Below are 20,147 nucleotides of genomic sequence, written 5' to 3'. Positions count from 1 at the left end.
AGGACAACAGTGTTGCAATTGTGGTGGGGATCATGATCCTGAGTTCCTGGAGTGCCCTGTAAGGGTGAAGGAGATTGAGGTGGCAAAAGTTAGCGTGGTCAATCGAATCTCCTATGGAAAGGTGATTGAAAGAGTTGAGAAAACAAGTGACCCTAGTGAAGATATGGTAGTGGATGCACCACAGCCTGTAGTAAATACCCTGTGTGTTAAAAAGGTGGATTTTGTGGCGTTAATTTTTTTAAACATTTGTTGGTAGTTTGGTCAATTTTCTGGGGAATCCTGTTTCCATCCCGCACAGTAGGTGGCAGGATGCAGAAGAAGAAGAAGAAGAAGAAGAAGAAGAAGAAGAAGAAGAAGAAGAAGAAGAAGAAGAAGAAGAAGAAGAAGAAGAAGAAGAAGAAGAAGAATGTATACAACCTTATTGACATCATTGATAGACATGGTATGTGGACATTTTCTGGCAGTCAATATATATTTATTGAAATGTACCCAGACCTCACCCTGTAAAGTTTTAGCTGCAATTGTCCAAGATGAACTAGCTAGCTTGATAAACAGTGCTGACAATTTCATTTGGGCTAGCTAGCTAAGTTAAACAGCCAATGTTTGTGTTGATGCTATTACAATAACCAAACAGTTGGATAAACAAATCATTGGTAAAATCATGAATTGGTGTATGACCAGTACCATGTGAGTTCCTATGTTTACTTCTGACGGTACCTTATGTGTACCTTTGACCTTTTTGTACACCTGCGAACAACACTGTACAGTCACCAAACTCTTATTTGTGAGAGTGTGTGGATATATATTATTGATAACAAATAACCATCTGGTGGCACTGCTGAGACATTAATGCACTCCAGACCAAAAGGTTGGAAGTTCAAATCCCAAAAGCATTTATGCACACAGATTCTATCAGGTATGTGCTAGTGGTCAGAGGTGGAACTGCATTAGAGCTGTAAAATCCACAAGCGTCTCCCGGCATTAAACCTGAAGCGAAAATTGCCATTGGCTGTATGGAGCTGCATTAAGAGAAATCCCATGCAGCCTTGTTTACAAGTTGGATCAATGGAATGTGATATGTAATATACACCTATTTAATGATTTTCAATTTGAGTGTCATTATTTCTATATAGGCTACACTTTCTCCTTCAGAACTTCTAACGTGAGTAGGACGGGTGTGGCTTCGTGACAATGAGTAGCGGCTCACTGATTTGATAGCTCTAATGCAGTTACACCTCTGACACCACCGAAACACCAGCTGTGCGAGTGTCAGCTATTGCATGTTTATGCTTGATCTGATTGAATCTTAATGTCAAGTGTTGGTGTTATCAGAAATTGCAGAATTATTGACTTGATTCTGGGAAACTTTTAGCAAAGTGCAGAAATGTATTCTTGCCAATAAATCTGTGGGCAATCTCTGTCATGGCCACAGACCTGGTGGTGAAGCAGGACATTCAGGTTGCTGTCATCTAAGGGAGTGAACATTATTTATAATAAGGGTTACATGGAGAGAATCTGACCTCTCTGAAATGGAAATGATGGCCCTCCCTTGAGCAAAATATATTTAACCTAAACCCTCCGTGAACGCTTGAAAAAACAAACAAGTGACCCTCCCCTACACCCAAGATAATAATTAAAACATGAAGTGGATAGCAGAGAACATGCCCACAGTTTACCCTCACTTCTTGGACAGACCAGAGTCTTAGATATACAGTTTTAGAAACTGTTCTTCATCCTGTAAGCATTAGGCCTATATGGCAATGCAGGCATTTTTATAGCGCACAGTGATGCAGGCCAGAAGGCTGTGGTTTCACAGACCACCATGGACAAGAGTAGAAGTGGAAATATGTCCTTCATAGTAAAAGCATCGCATGAATCTATCATCATATTTGCAGGTCTGAGAATAAATGTCATGCAATTCTACATCATTTTACATATTAACAGAATCTTTTTTAATACCAGACAAATTACCGAAATTACAGGCTAAGAATGGACAGATAGATAGGCCTATGGTGTTCATCTTATTATATTTATCCAATGCCAAATCAGTGTGTCTTGTTTGCAATGCAACTGTCCCTGTTTGCAAATAATTAAATCTGAGACAGGCTTATCTTTCCATCCCAGACAGAGGCCTGCTGATGCAGAAAAATATAAATTTTAACTACTGGCTACTTTTCTTCCGTGGCTTAACCCAACGAGAGATCACAAGTGTTTCCCTAAAAGCTGTCTGGATTCAAACATCTTCTATTGTACAGAAAGTTAATGCTTTATCAATTGATGGTGACAGAATTAGATTACATCCCAAGCAAAGCACATGTTTTGTCTCCTCGGCTATAGAAGGTGTGTAGCTCAGCCTCTGAATGTCAAAGAAACTAAACAATGATATCCCCATATGCATTGGAGTCACGTCTTTCCCGGGTATTTTCCATCTTGTTTCTAGCCTAAAGCATCGCGGACCAAAGCGCGCTTATAGATCACTTTATATAATCAGATGTTAGATTTTTTTCAAAATCTAAAGCTAACATGGGGTTGGCCTGTTCTTTTTTGCCATTTTCTTTAATAAAAGGTAGGCCTATGGCATACCCTCTCATACCCCCTCAATTCGAGTCCTGGTTTTAACTTTAACAGCCCTTCACTGACACTGAGGTAGGCTATTTAAAGAGTGCATGGTGGGTGGAAATAGCAGCCTATAGCCTAATTTCGTCTGTCAAACAGATAGGCCTTATAGGAAGAAATATGCTCCAACACAAAGCCCTCTTGTTGTTAGTAAAGTGAGTTAAATTCCCAGGTCTGATCCCAAGTGTGCTAACCAATGTTGAGTTCAATTACATTAAAATTTTAAGTCAGTTGAGAAAGTAAACCCAATTCTGAATTTTCCGGTATTGAAAATAATAGAATTTGAATTTGAGTTTATGTGTACTTGTTATATATTTACTGACAAAATACAGTTCAGAGGTAGAAATACATTAAAAGTTGTTTCCACCATTTTCACCGCAACTCAGTAGTCGGTAACTTGGTATAAAATTACATTTTTATTTTATTTATTTTAACAGTTTGTGCCATAAGCGCATCTAAAGTATCCTATACATTTAAATGCAATTGCAAGTGTGGCATAACAAGTTCATTTGCAGGACAGGCCAAAAAGTAACCAAGTACATTGTGATTGACAGTAAATATATAGCAAAACACCAATACAGTATCCTATTACTGTAGAAATGTTACGATTAACGACCACAACATTTACCACAGAATTAAGAGCCATGGCTAACAGTGTAGTTTCATGTTATTACATGTTGAACCACATGATTTCACATGTGGGAAATCACATGATTTCACATGTGAAATGTGAAATTTCACATATGAATTAATGTGAAAACGTGTTTTTAGAACCAAAGCTATTTACTATCATTATTTATGTCATTTATCTTTGTTTCATAGTGTAGGTTCTTATTTTTATTCAGTTTAGTTACATGATTTCTCAATTTGCAGTAAATTTGACAATCGGTTGTGCAGCCAGACTTTTTTGCCATTTCTTTTGCCTCATCCCTCTCAACAATACAATTTTTCAATTCCTCATCAATCCACGGTAACAGTTTTCACAGTTATTTTCTTAATGGGTGCATGCTTATTAGTAACCGGGATAAGCAATTTCATAAATGTGTCAAGTGCAGCATCTGATTCCTTCTCATTACACACCACGGACCAACACATATTCTTTACATCAACAACATAGGAATCACTACAAAACGTATTGTATGAACTCTTATACACTATGTTAGGCCCAGCCTTTGGAACTTCGGTTTTCCTAGATATGGCTACTACAGTGAGGGAAAAAAGTATTTGATCCCCTGCTGATTTTGTACGTTTGCCCACTGACAAAGAAATTATCAGTCTATAATTTTAATGGTAGGTTTATTTGAACAGTGAGAGACAGAATAACAACAACAAAAATCCAGAAAAACACATGTCAAAAATGTTATAAATTGATTTGCATTTTAATGAGGGAAATAAGTATTTGACCCACTCTCAATCAGAAAGATTTCTGGCTCCCAGGTGTCTTTTATACAGGTAACGAGCTGAGATTAGGAGCACACTCTTGAAGGGAGTGCTCCTAATCTCAGTTTGTTACCTGTATAAAAGACACCTGTCCACAGAAGCAATCAATCAATCAGATTCCAAACTCTCCACCATGGCCAAGACCAAAGAGCTCTCCAAGGATGTCAGGGACAAGATTATAGACCTACACAAGGCTGGAATGGGCTACAAGACCATTGCCAAGCAGCTTGGTGAGAAGGTGACAAAAGTTGGTGCGATTATTCGCAAATGGAAGAAACACAAAATAACTGTCAATCTCTCTCGGCCATGCAAGATCTCACCTCGTGGAGTTGCAATGATCATGAGAACGGTGAGGAATCAGCCCAGAACTACACAAAATGATCTTGTCAATGATCTCAAGGCAGCTGGGACCATAGTCACCAAGAAAACAATTGGTAACACACTACGCTGTGAAGGACTGAAATCCTGCAACGCCCGCAAGGTCCCCCTGCTCAAGAAAGCACATATACAGGCCCGTCTGAAGTTTGCCAATGAACATCTGAATGATTCAGTGGAGAACTGGGTGAAAGTGTTGTGGTCAGATGAGACCAAAATTGAGCTCTTTGGCATCAACTCAACTCGCCGTGTTTGGAGGAGGAGGAATGCTGCCTATGACCCCAAGAACACCATCCCGACCGGGGAGGTGGAAACATTATGCTTTGGGGGTGTTTTTCTGCTAAGGGGACAGGACAACTTCACCGCATCAAAGGGACGATGGACGGGGCCATGTACCATCAAATCTTGGGTGAGAACCTCCTTCCCTCAGCCAGGGCATTGAAAATGGGTCGTGGATGGGTATTCCAGCATGAAAATGACCCAAAACACACGGCCAAGGCAACAAAGGAGTGGCTCAAGAAGAAGCACATTAAGGTCCTGGAGTGGCCTAGCCAGTCTCCAGACCTTAATCCCATAGGAAATCTGTGGAGGGAGCTGAAGTTTCGAGTTGCCAAACGTCAGGCTTGAAACCTTAATGACTTGGAGAAGATCTGCAAAGAGGAGTGGGACAAAATCCCTCCTGAGATGTGTGCAAACCTGGTGGCCAACTACAAGAAACGTCTGACCTCTGTGATTGCCAACAAGGGTTTTGCCACATAGTACTACGTCATGTTTTGCAGAGGGGTCAAATACTTATTTCCCTCATTAAAATGCAAATCAATTTATAACATTTTTGACATGCGTTTTTTCAGGATTTTTTTGTTGTTATTCTGTCTCTCACTGTTCAAATAAACCTACCATTAAAATTATAGACTGATCATGTCTTTGTCAGTGGGCAAACGTACAAAATCAGCAGGGGATCAAATACTTTTTTCCCTCACTGTATATTGTGATCACTACTGTACAACCGATGGATTTGGATACTGCTTTCAAGCAAATTTCTGCAGCATTAGTAAAGATGTGTTCAATACATGTTGATGATTTCATTCCTATGCTGTTTGTAACCACCCTGGTAAGTTGACTGATAAACTGAACCAGTTTGCAGGCACTAGTTACAGTTTGAAGCTTTTTCTTGAATGGGCAGCTTGATGAAAGCCAGTCAATATTTAAATCAGAAAGTATTCATACCACTTGACTTTTTCCACATTATTTTACGTTACGGCCTTATTCTAAAATGGATTAAATTATTTCCTCATCAATCTACAAACAATACCCCATAATGACAAAGAGAAAACAGGTTTATAGACATTTTGCTATGAGTTTTGAAATTGAGATCAGGTGCATCCTGTTTCCATTGATCATCCGTGAGATGTTTCTACAACTTGATTGGAGTCCACATGTGGTAAATTCAATTGATTGGACATGATTTGGAAAGGCACACAACTGTCTATATAAGGTCCCACAGTTGACAGTGCATGTCAGAGCAGAAACCAAGCCATGAGGTCGAAGGAATTGTCCCTAGAGCTCCGAGACAGGATTGTGTTGAGGCGCAGATCTGGGGAAGGTTACCAAAACCTTTCTGCAGCATTGAAGGTCCTAAGAACACAGTGGCCTCCATCATTCTTAAATGGAAGAAGTTTGGAACCACCAACACTATTCCTAGAGCTGGCCGCCCGGCCAAACTGAGCAATCGGGGAAGAAGGGCCTTGGTCAGGGAGGTGACCAAAAACCCGATGATCACTCTGACAGAGTTCCAGAGTTCCTCTGTGGAGATCGGAGAACCTTCCAGGACAACCATCTCTGCAGCACTCCACCAATCATGCCGTTATGGTGGAGTGGCCAGACGGAAGGCACTCCTCAGTAAAAGGCACATAACAGCCCTCTTGGACTTTGCAAAAAGGCACTAAAAGGACTCTCAGACCATGAGAAAAAATATTCTCTAGTCTGATGAAACCAAGATTGAACTATTTGGCCTGAATGCCCAATGTCACGTCTGTAGGAAACCTGGCACCATCCCTACGGTGAAGCATGGTGGTGGCAGCATCATGCTGTGGGGAGGTTTTTCAGCGGCAGGGACTGGGAGACTAGTCAGGATCGAGTTAAATATGAACGGAGCAAAGTACAGAGAGATCCTTGATGAAAATATGCTCCAAAGCGCTCAGGACCTCAGACTGGGGTGAAGGTTCACCTTCCAACAGGACAACTACCCTAAGCACACAGCCAAGACAACGCAGGAGTGGCTTTGGGACAAGTCTCTGTCCTTGAGTGGCCCAGCCAGAGCCCGGACTTGAACCTGATCGAACATCTCTGGAGAGACCTGAAAATAGCTGTGCAGCGATGCTCCCCATCCAACCTGACAGAGCTTGAGAGGATCTGCAGAGAAGAATGGGAGAAGCTCCCCAAATACAGGTGTGCCAAGCTTGTAGCATCATACCCAAGAAGACTCGGAGGCTGTAATCGCTGCCAAAGGTGCTTCAATAAAGTACTGATTAAAGGGTCTGAATACTTATGTAAATGTGATATTTCCGTTTTTATTTTATTTAAAATTTGCTACATTTTGTAAAAGCTGTTTTGCGTTGTCATTACGGGGTATTGTGTGTAGATTGATGAGGGAAAAAAAAACTATTTAATCAATTTTAGAATAAGGCTGTAACATAACAAAATATGGAAAAAGTCAAGGGGTCTGAATACTTTCCGAATGCACTGTACATTATCAAGCATTTCACACATGTTATCCAGATAGCACTTGGTGGTCTATAGCAGCTTCCCACCAGAATGGGCTTTAGGTGAGGCAGATTAACCTGTAACCATATAACTTCAACAGGATTTAACATGAGATCCTCTCTAAGCTTTACAGGAATGTGGTTCTGAGTGCCATCTGCACTGCTATTTCAGTTATCAGTTATTCTGACTATTCTCTCATCATTTATTTAATTGACTTATATCAGCAATTTTAGGGTTTTCTGTATAGTTGTGTAATGTTGGTGGGGCATATGATTCAGTTTTAATGTTACTGCTGAATCACTGTGACAAATATAATCGTTTTTCATAAGTGTATTTTTAACAAAGATATTTACTTTGAAGTCCAAAGTGTAGGAATACAGGTGAAATCAGTTACTGACACAGACATGATGGCATAGCAGGAAGATCGGAATGCCATGAACCAAGAGGTTGTGAGTTAAAATCCCAGGTAAGGACATGTTGAATTATAATAATTACTGTATAAATAAACATGCACAATGTAGTCATGTATGTCAAATATGTAAGTTGAAAACACTGTTTGTTTAAAGCACTGTGTGTTTATCTTAACAACTTTTTTTGAATCCACATGTGAAAGGCTTTTGTTCACCTGTGAATATCCACATGTGAAACTTCATGTGAAATATCATCATACAGTGGGGAAAAAAGTATTTAGTCAGCCACCAATTGTGCAAGTTCTCCCACTTAAAAAGATGAGAGAGGCCTGTAATTTTCATCATAGGTACACGTCAACTATGACAGACAAAATGAGAAAAAAAAATCCAGAAAATCACATTGTAGGATTTTTAATGAATTATTTGCAAATTATGGTGGAAAATAAGTATTTGGTCAATATCAAAAGTTTCTCAATACTTTGTTATATACCCTTTGTTGGCAATGACACAGGTCAAACGTTTTCTGTAAGTCTTCACAAGGTTTTCACACACTGTTGCTGGTATTTTGGCCCATTCCTCCATGCAGATCTCCTCTAGAGCAGTGATGTTTTGGGGCTGTCGCTGGGCAACACGGACTTTCAACTCCCTCCAAAGATTTTCTATGGGGTTGAGATCTGGAGACTCCAGGACCTTGAAATGCTTCTTACGAAGCCACTCCTTCGTTGCCCGGGCGGTGTGTTTGGGATCATTGTCATGCTGAAAGACCCAGCCACGTTTCATCTTCAATGCCCTTGCTGATGGAAGGAGGTTTTCACTCAAAATCTCACGATACATGGCCCCATTCATTTTTCCTTTACACGGATCAGTCGTCCTGGTCCCTTTGCAGAAAAACAGCCCCAAAGTATGATGTTTTCACTCCCATGCTTCACAGTAGGTATGGTGTTCTTTGGATGCAACTCAGCATTCTTTGTCCTCCAAACACGACAAGTTGAGTTTTTACCAAAAGTTCTATTTTGGTTTCATCTGACCATGTGACTTTCTCCCAATCCTCTTCTGGATGCACTCTAGCAAACTTCAGACGGGCCTGGACATGTACTGGCTTAAGCAGGGGGACACGTCTAGCACTGCAGGATTTGAGTCCCTGGCGGCGTAGTGTGTTACTGATGGTAGGCTTTGTTACTTTGGTCCCAGCTCTCTGCAGGTCATTCACTAGGTCCCCCCGTGTGGTTCTGGGATTTTTGCTCACTGTTCTTGTGATCATTTTGACCCCACGGGGTGAGATCTTGCGTGGAGCCCCAGATCGAGGGAGATTATCAGTGGTCTTGTATGTCTTCCATTTCCTAATAATTGCTCCCACAGTTGATTTCTTCAAACCAAGCTGCTTACCTATTGCAGATTCAGTCTTCCCAGCCTGGTGCAGGTCTACAATTTTTTTTCTGGTGTCCTTTGACAGCTCTTTGGTCTTGGCCATAGTGGAGTTTGGAGTGTGACTGTTTGAGGTTGTGGACAGGTGTCTTTTATACTGATAACAAGTTCAAACAGGTGCCATTAATACAGGTAACGAGTGGAGGACAGAGGAGCCTCTTAAAGAAGAAGTTACTGGTCTGTGAGAGCCAGAAATCTTGCTTGTTTGTAGGTGACCAAATACTTATTTTCCTCCATAATTTGCAAATAAATTCATAAAAAATCCTACAATGTGATTTTCTGGATTTTCTTTTCTCAATTTGTCTGTCATAGTTGACGTGTACCTATGATGAAAATTACAGGCCTCTCTCATCTTTTTAAGTGGGAGAACTTGCACAATTGGTGGCTGACTAAATACTTTTTTTCCCCACTGTATGTGAAGTGTTCCAAAAACACAGGGTTTCACGTGAAGTTTTCCAAAAACACATGATTTCACATGTGCAAAACATGTGGAAATTTCACATGAAATAATTAGATTTTCCACATGTGAAACCATGTGTTGTTTCCGGAAGGGGAGTCTTAGGGTAACATGTAATAGTGTCTAACTCTTACCCTTGTCACCTTAATACCAGGGCAGTTTCCTACTATAGTCAAGGGCAAGGCCACCCTAGACACTACTAATTGCAGAGATAGTAGCTTACCAGTTACGGTTCCTGCAGTCAAACGCAGCCACACCATTTGAATCTGGAGTCCATTTGATACCTGTATAAATAATACAGTCACACCATCCCTACAGTCAGCAAACATCATTGCATCCATTTAAATTCTACAACACTGTTGCAATTTACATCATAAGAGAGCCGACGGTGACATGGTTTCTCTATACTAGTATGTTTTTATGTTTTGCTGTGCTATCTTTTCTGAAACATTCTACTCTAGATTTAAACATTATTCTGTGCTGATTTATGCTATCTGCTGTATGGAGCTGTGGGCCTATTACATTAACATAGTGTTGTCATCTGCCTAGTCCTTTACCAGGGTAGATTCTGAAGAATCCTGAGGAGCTGCCAAAGTACTGCCAGGTGAGAGTGGGGTCTTTCTGGAAGTTATTGATGAACACGTCATTCAGAGCCTCCGACATGTAGATTCCATTGAGGATGTAGGGATCTTTACACAGGGGAGGTAGAGAGAGCAGAAAATGAGTGAGATGGAAAGTGTAACATCACCTATAGCAACTCTTTCACATCTTTCACTTTAAAGGCTGATTACGCCACACCTAATCCAATGTTATTTCAATGTGTGATTTATGTAAAAAATATGTGTTATATTCATATATAAATTAGGATTTGCATCAAAGGGCATCAAGTGAGGATTTGGATCCAAGGGCCTGCAAAGGGCCTGTTTCAACTTCACCACACAGCCACCTTTGTTGTAGACATTGGTGGGGACCTGTACGTCACTCTGCATTGTGTTGACTGGGAGGTTGTTGAAATGCTCATTCTCCTCCAGAGGAAACTCCCCACCCAGCTCTATGAAGTTACCATCCTCATCCACTGTGTTCACCAGCATGGAGTTATAGTAGTCAAACTGGAGAAGGACAAAGCACGAGGAAGTTGGAAAAGTTGCATTCAAATTCATCAAGTATGATTGGAAGTCGAGTAAGTTAGCAGTGTATACTCTATCAGAAATGGGCTTCTGCTCATGGCATTGTGTGTTTTTGTGGTCATCAAAATGTGCATGATGGTTAGACATTTCATTATCTCTATAGTGGTACTGTAGAATAGCTTTGTGATACTCATAGTAGCATTACGTTGATAAATCTGAGACCTCATATTCCCACAGACAGATAGAATGACAAACCTGTAGAGTTTTGTTGAACTCGTGGTACAAATCTGCATCCTCCGCAGACTCAGCCAACCGCTGAGGAGAAAATAAAGATATATTAATTCAAATACGTTTTGCAAACCACAAGCCCAACCACAATACTCATGGTTAATGTTCTGGGGGTGGTTACTCTCATATTGCAAAGAGGGTATGCTATAGCAGGGACATCAACAGATGGCCCAATGGCCAAATCCTGTCTGCGAGGTGATCTCATTTGGAACGCCAAGGTTGTCTTATGTAGTTAAAATGATTTTAAACAACGTGTGTGTGGCTTGTAACGCCAAAGTAGTGGGTTCGATCCCCGGGACCACCCATACCCAAAAAATGTATGCACGCATGACTGTAAGTCGCTTTGGATAAAAGCGTCTGCTAAATGGCATATTATTATTATTATATTATTTGTACTCACCTTAACGGACTTCATCTTGGACCCCAGCATTCTCTCTATGTCCTCTGAAAATTCCCTCACTTGGGCTCTCCCATCGATGTCCGCTATCTTTATAATGGACTCTACATCTCTGAATTTCTGAGAAGAACAAGGGAGATGTTCAACCATGTCTTTTTAGTATGTCTGATATGTAATATTTGATCATCTGGTTTCCCATTTGTACAGAAAATGAAATAAAGCTCCAAATGCAGCATTGCCATGCTAACTTGTCATGTAGCATTCTCTCTTGGAACTGATTGATTCAGGTATTTTTCCTCTGGCAATTCACAGGTACAATGAGTACACAATGGTCATTATAAAGTCAGGAATAGAAGATATTGAGGTAGATAGAGTATATAACATAGACTACATCAGTTAGTATCCTAGCTGCCCTGGGCCACTAGCTGTGCCAAGTATCTCCCTTTCACTCACTCACTCACTCACTCACTCACTCACTCACTCACTCACTCACTCACTCACTCACTCACTCACTCACTCACTCACTGACTGACTGACTGACTGGCTGACTGACTGACTGACTCCAACCCAACCCAACCCAACCTGGAGACAGAGCTGGCGGGTGGACACAAAACAATTAGGGTTCCTCAAAGGTTCTTTGGGAAGGGTGATGGTTCTATGTGGAACCATACTGACCCAAATAACCCTTTGAGCCCTTCAATGGTTCTTTGTAGTTCAAGAAAGGGTTATTTCCTCTTTTAGTGATAATTAAAATGTAGGGACGGCGGCTCATTCAAATATTTTGGGGCATGGTTTGGTCACAACTCTTTTTGTTTAACCGTGAGTGAGAGTGTCATTACAGTTGATCTAATCTGTGGTGTTATGCGATTGCATGTTATGATTGACTATGGCCAGTGAGGGTGTCTTGTGAAAGACGTATGGTCTTATGTCTATAGAAAATGGTTGACTAAGTCCGTAGTTCTCAATTCTCTCCTCAGGGTCCCCAGCTGTGCCAGAGCTAGCACACCTGATTCAACTTGTTAATAAACACAATAAAACCTATGGAATTTTAACAATATAATATGGCTATTAATCCAGATTAAAGATCTGTATGGTTCTACAAATAACTTTTGAGATTGAAAAAGGTTCTTTATAGAACCATTGTCCATAGTGGTTATATAAGGTTCTATAAAGAATAATGTATAAATAACCTTTTTGGGTGCTATATAGAACCTTTTATTAATGGTTCTTTATATAAACTTAGGAAAGGGTTCTTTATAGCACCATACAGGTTCCATTTAGAACCTTCAGAAAAAGAACCTTCCGCTATGGTTACCAGTAAAATAAGCCTTATTTGGCACTATATAGAACCATTTGTTTTTAGTGTGTGGTGTTAGAGGAGAATATGGGGCGCCACAGGAGGTTAGTACACGTGATGAGACAAGGAAAGTATGGGGCAGATGGTGATCAGTGGGATGTTATGGACCATCTCAGGTTGAAATGGCAGAGAATATGTGTGGTTAGTGGGGAATACTATATTGTGTGTTCAGACACAATACTGCATGTTGTTTTTGTCCTGTGGTTGATTTTAATTCGGACTCATTCTCGTTTAGTGATCAACCCCCCAAAACACCCATATTTTACCTTTTGCAGAATGTTAGCTCCCGAGTATCTTGTGGTAGCCTTGCGTAGTTGCACTGAAAGGATATTTGCCCAAACTTGGACCCTGAAATAGACAGAGAGAGCGAGAGAGAGAGAGAGAGAGAGAGAGAGAGAGAGAGAGAGAGAGAGAGAGAGAGAGAGAGAGAGAGAGAGAGAGAGAGAGAGAGAGAGAGAGAGAGAGAGGTGATGAAGGATAGTGAGGGATAATAGATAATCTATTATCATGTCCATGACAGAATATAATCATCAAGATTTTAGCCTTGCTGTCTACATGACACTCAAAACCCAGACAGGACCCATGTGCCAAAAAAGGCCATGAATATTACAAATATAAACTGCAATGCCAATTTGTTTAATCTGTCCATGGTTGATGTAGGTCAGTAGAAGGTTCCAGGTGCCCCTCAAACACATTATTCGTTTTTAAGTATAGCCGTGGGATTCTGAAAAAAAAGTTGCCCGCGCTACAGATGGCTATATCGGTCCGCTAATACAGGACTAGTAAAGGCCCAGTGCACTACTTTTGTTTTTTATTAATATTTGTTTTGTATTCTGATTTTTCAGGGGGTGCTGCAGCACCCTCAGTACCTCTAATTCCCGCGGCTATGATTTTAAGCCACCTATAGAACTCTCTCTTTATTGGAGCTCTGCATGTCAACAGACAGACTAGCAAAGTGGTGTTGTATGGAAATCAAATAGAATGCTGTGGAATGTTATTTGTTTGCTCCTCATGACCTCATCTGATATTTCTTTATAACTCTTTGTTCTTTTGTCCAGATGTTGTGTAGAATCCTGAGATAGGAATATCAGATTTTACCATGTACCTTTATGAGGGATTATACAGAACACCTTTCTAAGCCATTGTATTACTGTCACATGAAACAGGGCTCAATCTAGTAAAGGAGCCTCGAATAACCTTTTGGGGTTCAAAAGATTGCCACTGTGGGGGAACCTTTTCAGGTCAAAAAGGTACCTTGAGGAACCCCTATGAAAAGGTTATTTGAGGAACCCCTGTGACATGATGCATATATTTTCGCAAAAGCATCACAGATTAACGCTTATACACTGAAGACTGGAGGTGTTGCCTATTGGAGGCTTGGCTTTCAGATAGTACATTTTGGCCACCCGTAAGAGTAAATGTCAGTCCTGTTCATCATATTAAGTTTGTACACTAGAAATGTCAATTTTCTTTGAATATTTATGCATATTACATATTCTAATATAATGTTAACTTTTCTGACTACATACAGGGATTTGCATAGGCTCTTGAGGAACTCATACACCTCTGGAAGCCTCATGGAAGCTACAAAACTGTCAATCTTCTTCTTCTTCTTCTTCTTCTTCTTTGCTATCATGGCGTTCGCACATTTTGTTTGTGCATGCCGCCACCTACTGTGCAGGAGTGTGTGGTCGATCACTTTACATTTTGTGATACAAAAATAAAAAGGAAGGGGTAAAGTGAAAAATTACACCACCAACTAACCCTACACCTATATACCACCAAAAAAAACATACCCTATTCCACTACTTTGACCCTTCCTGATCCTACACCAGGTCGATGGCATGGGAGGACGGGACTCTTTCGTTCAACACACCTTGTTAATATTCTGCAGTAAAACTTTTTACACCCAAGTACTTCTCTGCAGCTGCCACCACAACACCTATTTTCTGTGATTTATGTTCCATTTCTGTGGTACAGTTGATAATCATGGCAATGAATGCTAAGAAGCCAACCTTACTGAAGCACAAATTTGTATCACTCCGTATTGGCTTAGACCTACTACTTACTCACCTTAGCCCATCATCCGCTACTCTCTTCACTGCCTCAGCATACAACACCTTCTGTTCTACTCTGACCCTGGCAACCACAACCGGTCTCTCTTGCACCAGGCACTTCTGATCCCCAGCAACATGGGCACACCCACAATTGACACACACAGTTTTTTCCACGATACTACACATTCCTTTGTCCCATGCCCTCCTGCACACTTCTCACATCTCAGAATCTCCCTCCTGCTGCAACATAACCATAAGCTTGGCATCTGAAAACCCTTAGTGGTTTCGGCACAAAAGCTCTCACGAGATATCCTAATATGACTTTGTCAGGTAAATACTCTGCTTCAAAACTCAAAAGGACAGACAGTGTCTTCTCAGTTTCACCACGCTCGCCACCGGGTCTGCGTCGCACCAAACGGTGAGTGTCACAATCACAGGCAATCTTCAATTTCAGTTGCTCCACCTCAACACTTAACCCCACCCCAGTAATCGCTCCTTTCAAAGGCACCCTGCTCCGGAGAGTCACAGGTCTTGTCCCGAGGCACGTGACGCATAGCGCCTGCACCCTCTGGATGGAAGAAACACAAGTTCACAAGTTCACTTCAACACAAGTTCACTTCGAGCTACTTTCACTGATTTAACAGTACCCAAATTATTTTCTACCCAGCCTGAGATTACATATGGGTCAGCCAAAAGGCAGGGATCCACTGGGCCAGAATCATCCTTTGCATGACGATCGGGGAGAGGATCGGACTCTGAGGTCTTCACCACACCTGCCACCACAGGTAATTCATCCTCACTGTCTTCACATTCAATTTCTGAGCCATCAGAAACAGCAGAGTACGGTTTGTACTTGGCACCATTCTTTTTCAACACACATCTTCCCTCTGCACTTGGCTCTTCTCCTTCCTTGCTGTCCATAACCATGTCTATTCGTTCACCACGCTCATGCCGTGCCTTCATCCGCTGTACTGTTTGCAGAACACGCACTGATGGCTTTTTTCCAATACCTAACTTCTGTTCCATATCCCAATTTACTAGTCTGGCTATCTCCGGCCTCTCCATGCTTGCAAAACATAGGCTACTCTGCATCTGAAAGCACCACCCTGTCAGTGTTCAACCTTAACATGTGATGACAATACAACAGAAAAGATGAACAGAAATTACATTTACTCTCACGGGTGCTTACTGATTAACAGGAGAGTCTTTAGAGGTGAAGTGGATGAGCTAGCTGGCCCCCTCTGGCCTGACGGGGCACTGGGGCACTGGAACACAGGGGCCAGCAGACTGGGGCCAGACTGGCGGAGGAGTTGGAAGTTAGGCTGGGCTGGAAGAGCTGACATGGTCTCATTAGAAAAGGAGGCCAGCAGACAGACAATAGAGCTGACTGGGGCTGTGCAGCCTAGGACAGGAGCTGGGAGCTAGGAACTGGGCTGGGAGCTACAGGTGTTGCAGCCTGTAGGCTATAGAGCCCACACAGAGATTATGGCACCATGGCTCAGCTCAGGACAAAACTGTATATAGGATCATATATAGGATCAGCTGATGTGGTTAAAGGGTCCCAGCGTGACACATACACACTGTACATTGCTGTTACGCAGAACTATTGTGTATTACATTTGTGCGTTTGTGTTTGCGTGTGTTTGTTTGCATGTTTGCATGCGTGTGTGTGTCTGGCTGTATGAGCAATATCAAAGCAGACTGCTTCAACCTAGGAAAATACATACAATCTGTTAACATACTGTCTCAAATCAAGCAACGCTCATTCACAAAATACAACCACTCCAACTCCTGACTACAGTTAATCCACCATTCCTCTCTAATTCACGATAGCAGTATGTTATATAAACGTGGCTATGAAAAGTACAGTGATACAGACCTGGGCAGAAAATAGTTGTATTTTGTAGTTTATTTGAAAAGAACAAACTTTGAAAATGCTCAAGGTAGTTGAATATACTGTAGTTTATATAGAGTTTCAACTAAAAGGCAGCTATTTTCTTTGATATTCACATACGAGTCTCAGAAAAACTAAGAATATTTGAAGGTATTTGAATATATGCAAGTTATTTGAAAACAAACAAAATGTACTTAATGGCTGCCAAATTTTTTATGAAGAACCAAAAACTACAACAGTTAGTTGAATTACTCTAAAGATATGATCATAAGCACATGGTTTGGAGGATTCTTAGATATTCAACTTAATATAGTTTATAGCTAGAATTAAATACATGAGGGGCATGGAATCCCCTCAACATTATAGACCACTTTTGCAGCTTCAAAATGACATAACATATATTTTCATAATAAGTGAGACATAAGGTAATACAGCAACATGTGTAGTAACTTTGTGATTATTACAATAGCAACATTATTGTTACATAGAACTTAGAAAATTGCTTTACAATTGCACAATAATGGATTTATTACAAAGTTGTGTGCCCTATAATTAGCTAAAGCTTTTGAACCCGAACAAACATTTCAGTAAAGGGTGAAAGAAATCGAACTAACCGATGGGATTAGTTTAGAAAATGTATGTTATTTATTTTTGTATAGCATAAGATTAATCAATCAATCAATGTACATGCACAAACGTAGATATTGAAACAAACCATTTTAAAAAATCAACCTGCAATAGAGCATTCTAGGAAATATGATAACGATGGGTGTAGTTTTGGTTCAAAAAAACATGTGGGCGGCAGGTAGCTTAGTGGTTAAGAGCGTTGTGCCAGTACCCCAAAGGTCGCTGGTTCTAATCCCCGAGCCGATTAGGTGAAAAATCTGCCGATGTGCCCTTGAGCAAGGCACTTAACCCTAATTGCTCCTGTAAGTCGCTCTGGATAAGAGCATCCGCTAAATGACTAAAATGTAAATGTATGAGTTTCAGGCCCCTGTATTAGGGTAAAACTAGGCCCTCCAAATAAGGCCTTATGAAATACGTATGCACAAAAAAAATGCTCGATTAAAAACAACCCAATTTGGGTAAATATTGGACTGAACACACATTGGGTTATTTTGACCCAGACAGTTGGGTCACTTTGTTGGGTTATTGATGCTGGAGGCGTGGTTTAGTAGGGGTGTGGCTTTTAAATAGTTATTTTTGGCCAGCCGTGAGTGTAAATGTAATTCCGGTTCATGTTCTGTTGTATTGTCAAAATATTTTAAGGTTCAGTACTGATACTTTTGTAGCTGTTATGAGGCTTACACAGAAGTATGAGTTCCTCAAGTGTCCATGCATATCCCAATGTTGGGAGACTTACCAATTTGTTATAATATTTAAATAAAGTTATCACATTTATATACAAATATGTAATATGCAAAACATATTGAAGGAAAATTCAAATGTGCAGTGTACAAACTTAACAGGAATTACATTTACTCTCACTGGTGGCCAAAAATAACTATCTGAAGGCCAAGCCCCTACTAAGCCATGTCTCCAGTCTTCAAAGAAAACAACCCAACTAAAGCTAGCAGCATGGTCAATCCGGAGTCTGCATTGGACGTACAGCATTTACGGGAATGCGGCCTCTGCAGAAGTCAGGGCATTCATATTATTGAACTTCGCGAAGCAGAGCAGAGCTGTTGTGAAAGATGTTGTCAAGGAAAGGAGTTTGTATTTATACACGACGTACCGCCCCCACCTATCGTCAACCAATCATGTCAATGCGGAGCTATACGGAGCTATACGGAGTCCTCCGCATTATACATTTTTTGGGAGGTGCACGGCATTGCTGTATGGAGCTTGATTTGGCGTCCGCTGAACTCCGGAGGCTCCGCAATTGCGTCACGCCCTCCGTATGGAGCCTCCGCACCGTCACTTACAAAGCATAAATCGACTTTAAGTGTGTTCTGTCCACTATTTACCCAGCATTTCTTTTTCTTGCAGGGATGGGCAACTGGCGGACCCTTTTGAAGGCTCTCGGATACATTCGGGGTCCCAACTTACTGTTGCAAGGTAGAATAATAGAATACACAAGGTGCAATTTCGAAATTTGATTGTACATCAACAGTTTTTCTCTTATGTCAGTCACTCATAGTCACTCAATTAGCCCATGTCAGCAAAACATTTTTGATTGGTAAGTTAGTCTAGCGGCCAGCTATCTAAACTTGTAGTAATCAAGGTCGAATTAACCCCGGAGGGCCCCCATTGATTTTGTTAGTCAGTCTCACTCAGATATCATCTTAAAAACAGCAAACATTTCTCTCCACCCTGTGGCAAAATGTTTAGAATTGCAGCAAACTAGTTATAAAACAGCAGCATTTTCTCTACACACCATGGCACAATGTGTAGAATTGCACAAAATTAACTCTAAAACTGCAGCCCCTCATGATGAGTTCAGATTTTTTGTGGCACCCACCCCCATCAAAGTTCCTCATCCCTGATTTAGAGTGTGGTATTGTGTTCAAAACTTTATTCGCTTAGGAGCTCAATTGGTGAAGACAATAGGATCGAAAATGGATGAATGCAACAACCATTTCTCTGTCACTAACAAATATACTTGTCCGTTATTTATTTTTTAGAATTTTTTTTAACAAGTTCTTTTTTTCATTTCACTTCACCAATTTGGACTATTTTGTGTATGTCCATTACATGAAATCCAAATAAAAATCCATTTCAAATACAGGTTGTAATGCAACAAAATAGGAAAAATGCCAAGGGGGATGAATACTTTTGCAAGGCACTGTATGTACACCTGGGGCAATGGACATTGAGGAGAATGGACATTTACAGAATGTTCAGATAGAAATGTATTGTGTAGATCAAATATGGCTCTCAGAGAGATTGGAATAGTATATGAAATTGTGTGTGCTCTATTCATTCTCTTTCTATCTTCAACATGCAGTTCCAGATACAACCCTGCCATTAGTTGAAGTCACTTCCTGAGATCTGTATTCAAATATTTTGAAAAAGTATTTGCTTTCTCAGATCTGCATTAAATAGTTTTGAAAAGTAGTCACTTTCTGAGATCTGTATTCAAATAGTTGTAGTCACCTCCAAAGTAACTATTGGTTCCACAGGAAAAATAGGTACTTTCCACAAAGCATAGTTAAAACTATAATTATGCCAGGTCTGCAGTGATAACACCTCGGATCAGACTACCACAGTCCTGCTGAGGCTTCAGGCAGTGATGGACCCAGTGGGGTACAAGTTAACATGCGGGTCTGCTCACAGGAGGTTCCTCTGACAACACACGCCGACCTGCATGACCATCTGTCTACCAGTGTGGTGTGATACCCCTGGATACTGTCCCGGACCAAATTGGTGAGGGCAGTGTCCTGCAGGATAACAGTGGTCAACTGATCATATGACCGGCACTTTGGACCACTTCCTGCACAAAAAGCCACTGGCAGTGACTGAACTGGGAATTGGCAGCCTATGGGAGAAATGCTTCTTGGTAAAAAACTAACTTGGTGGGCAAAACCTGTTGCAAGGATGT

General features: G+C 40.9%; 1 protein-coding gene across 2 annotated transcripts in view; it reads right to left on the bottom strand.

Annotated features, from left to right (window-relative positions):
- LOC121531704 (voltage-dependent calcium channel subunit alpha-2/delta-4) overlaps positions 1–20,147 on the bottom strand; it is an 87,068-nt gene that overhangs the window by 64,445 nt on the left and 2,476 nt on the right. For both annotated transcript variants that reach the window (XM_041837089.1, XM_041837090.1), the window contains exons 2-7: positions 12,922–13,003; positions 11,302–11,418; positions 10,869–10,928; positions 10,433–10,595; positions 10,044–10,175; positions 9,710–9,770 (exon numbers count right to left, since the gene is read on the bottom strand). In XM_041837089.1, coding sequence (XP_041693023.1) covers positions 9,710–9,770; positions 10,044–10,175; positions 10,433–10,595; positions 10,869–10,928; positions 11,302–11,418; positions 12,922–13,003 — 615 coding nt within the window. The remainder of the gene's footprint in view (positions 1–9,709; positions 9,771–10,043; positions 10,176–10,432; positions 10,596–10,868; positions 10,929–11,301; positions 11,419–12,921; positions 13,004–20,147) is intronic.

Source organism: Coregonus clupeaformis, chromosome 19 (assembly GCF_020615455.1).
Source record: "Coregonus clupeaformis isolate EN_2021a chromosome 19, ASM2061545v1, whole genome shotgun sequence".
NCBI classification, from domain to species: domain Eukaryota; kingdom Metazoa; phylum Chordata; class Actinopteri; order Salmoniformes; family Salmonidae; genus Coregonus; species Coregonus clupeaformis.
The sequence above is the reverse complement of the archived record's forward strand: the minus strand, read 5'-3'. Positions and strand labels throughout refer to the sequence as shown.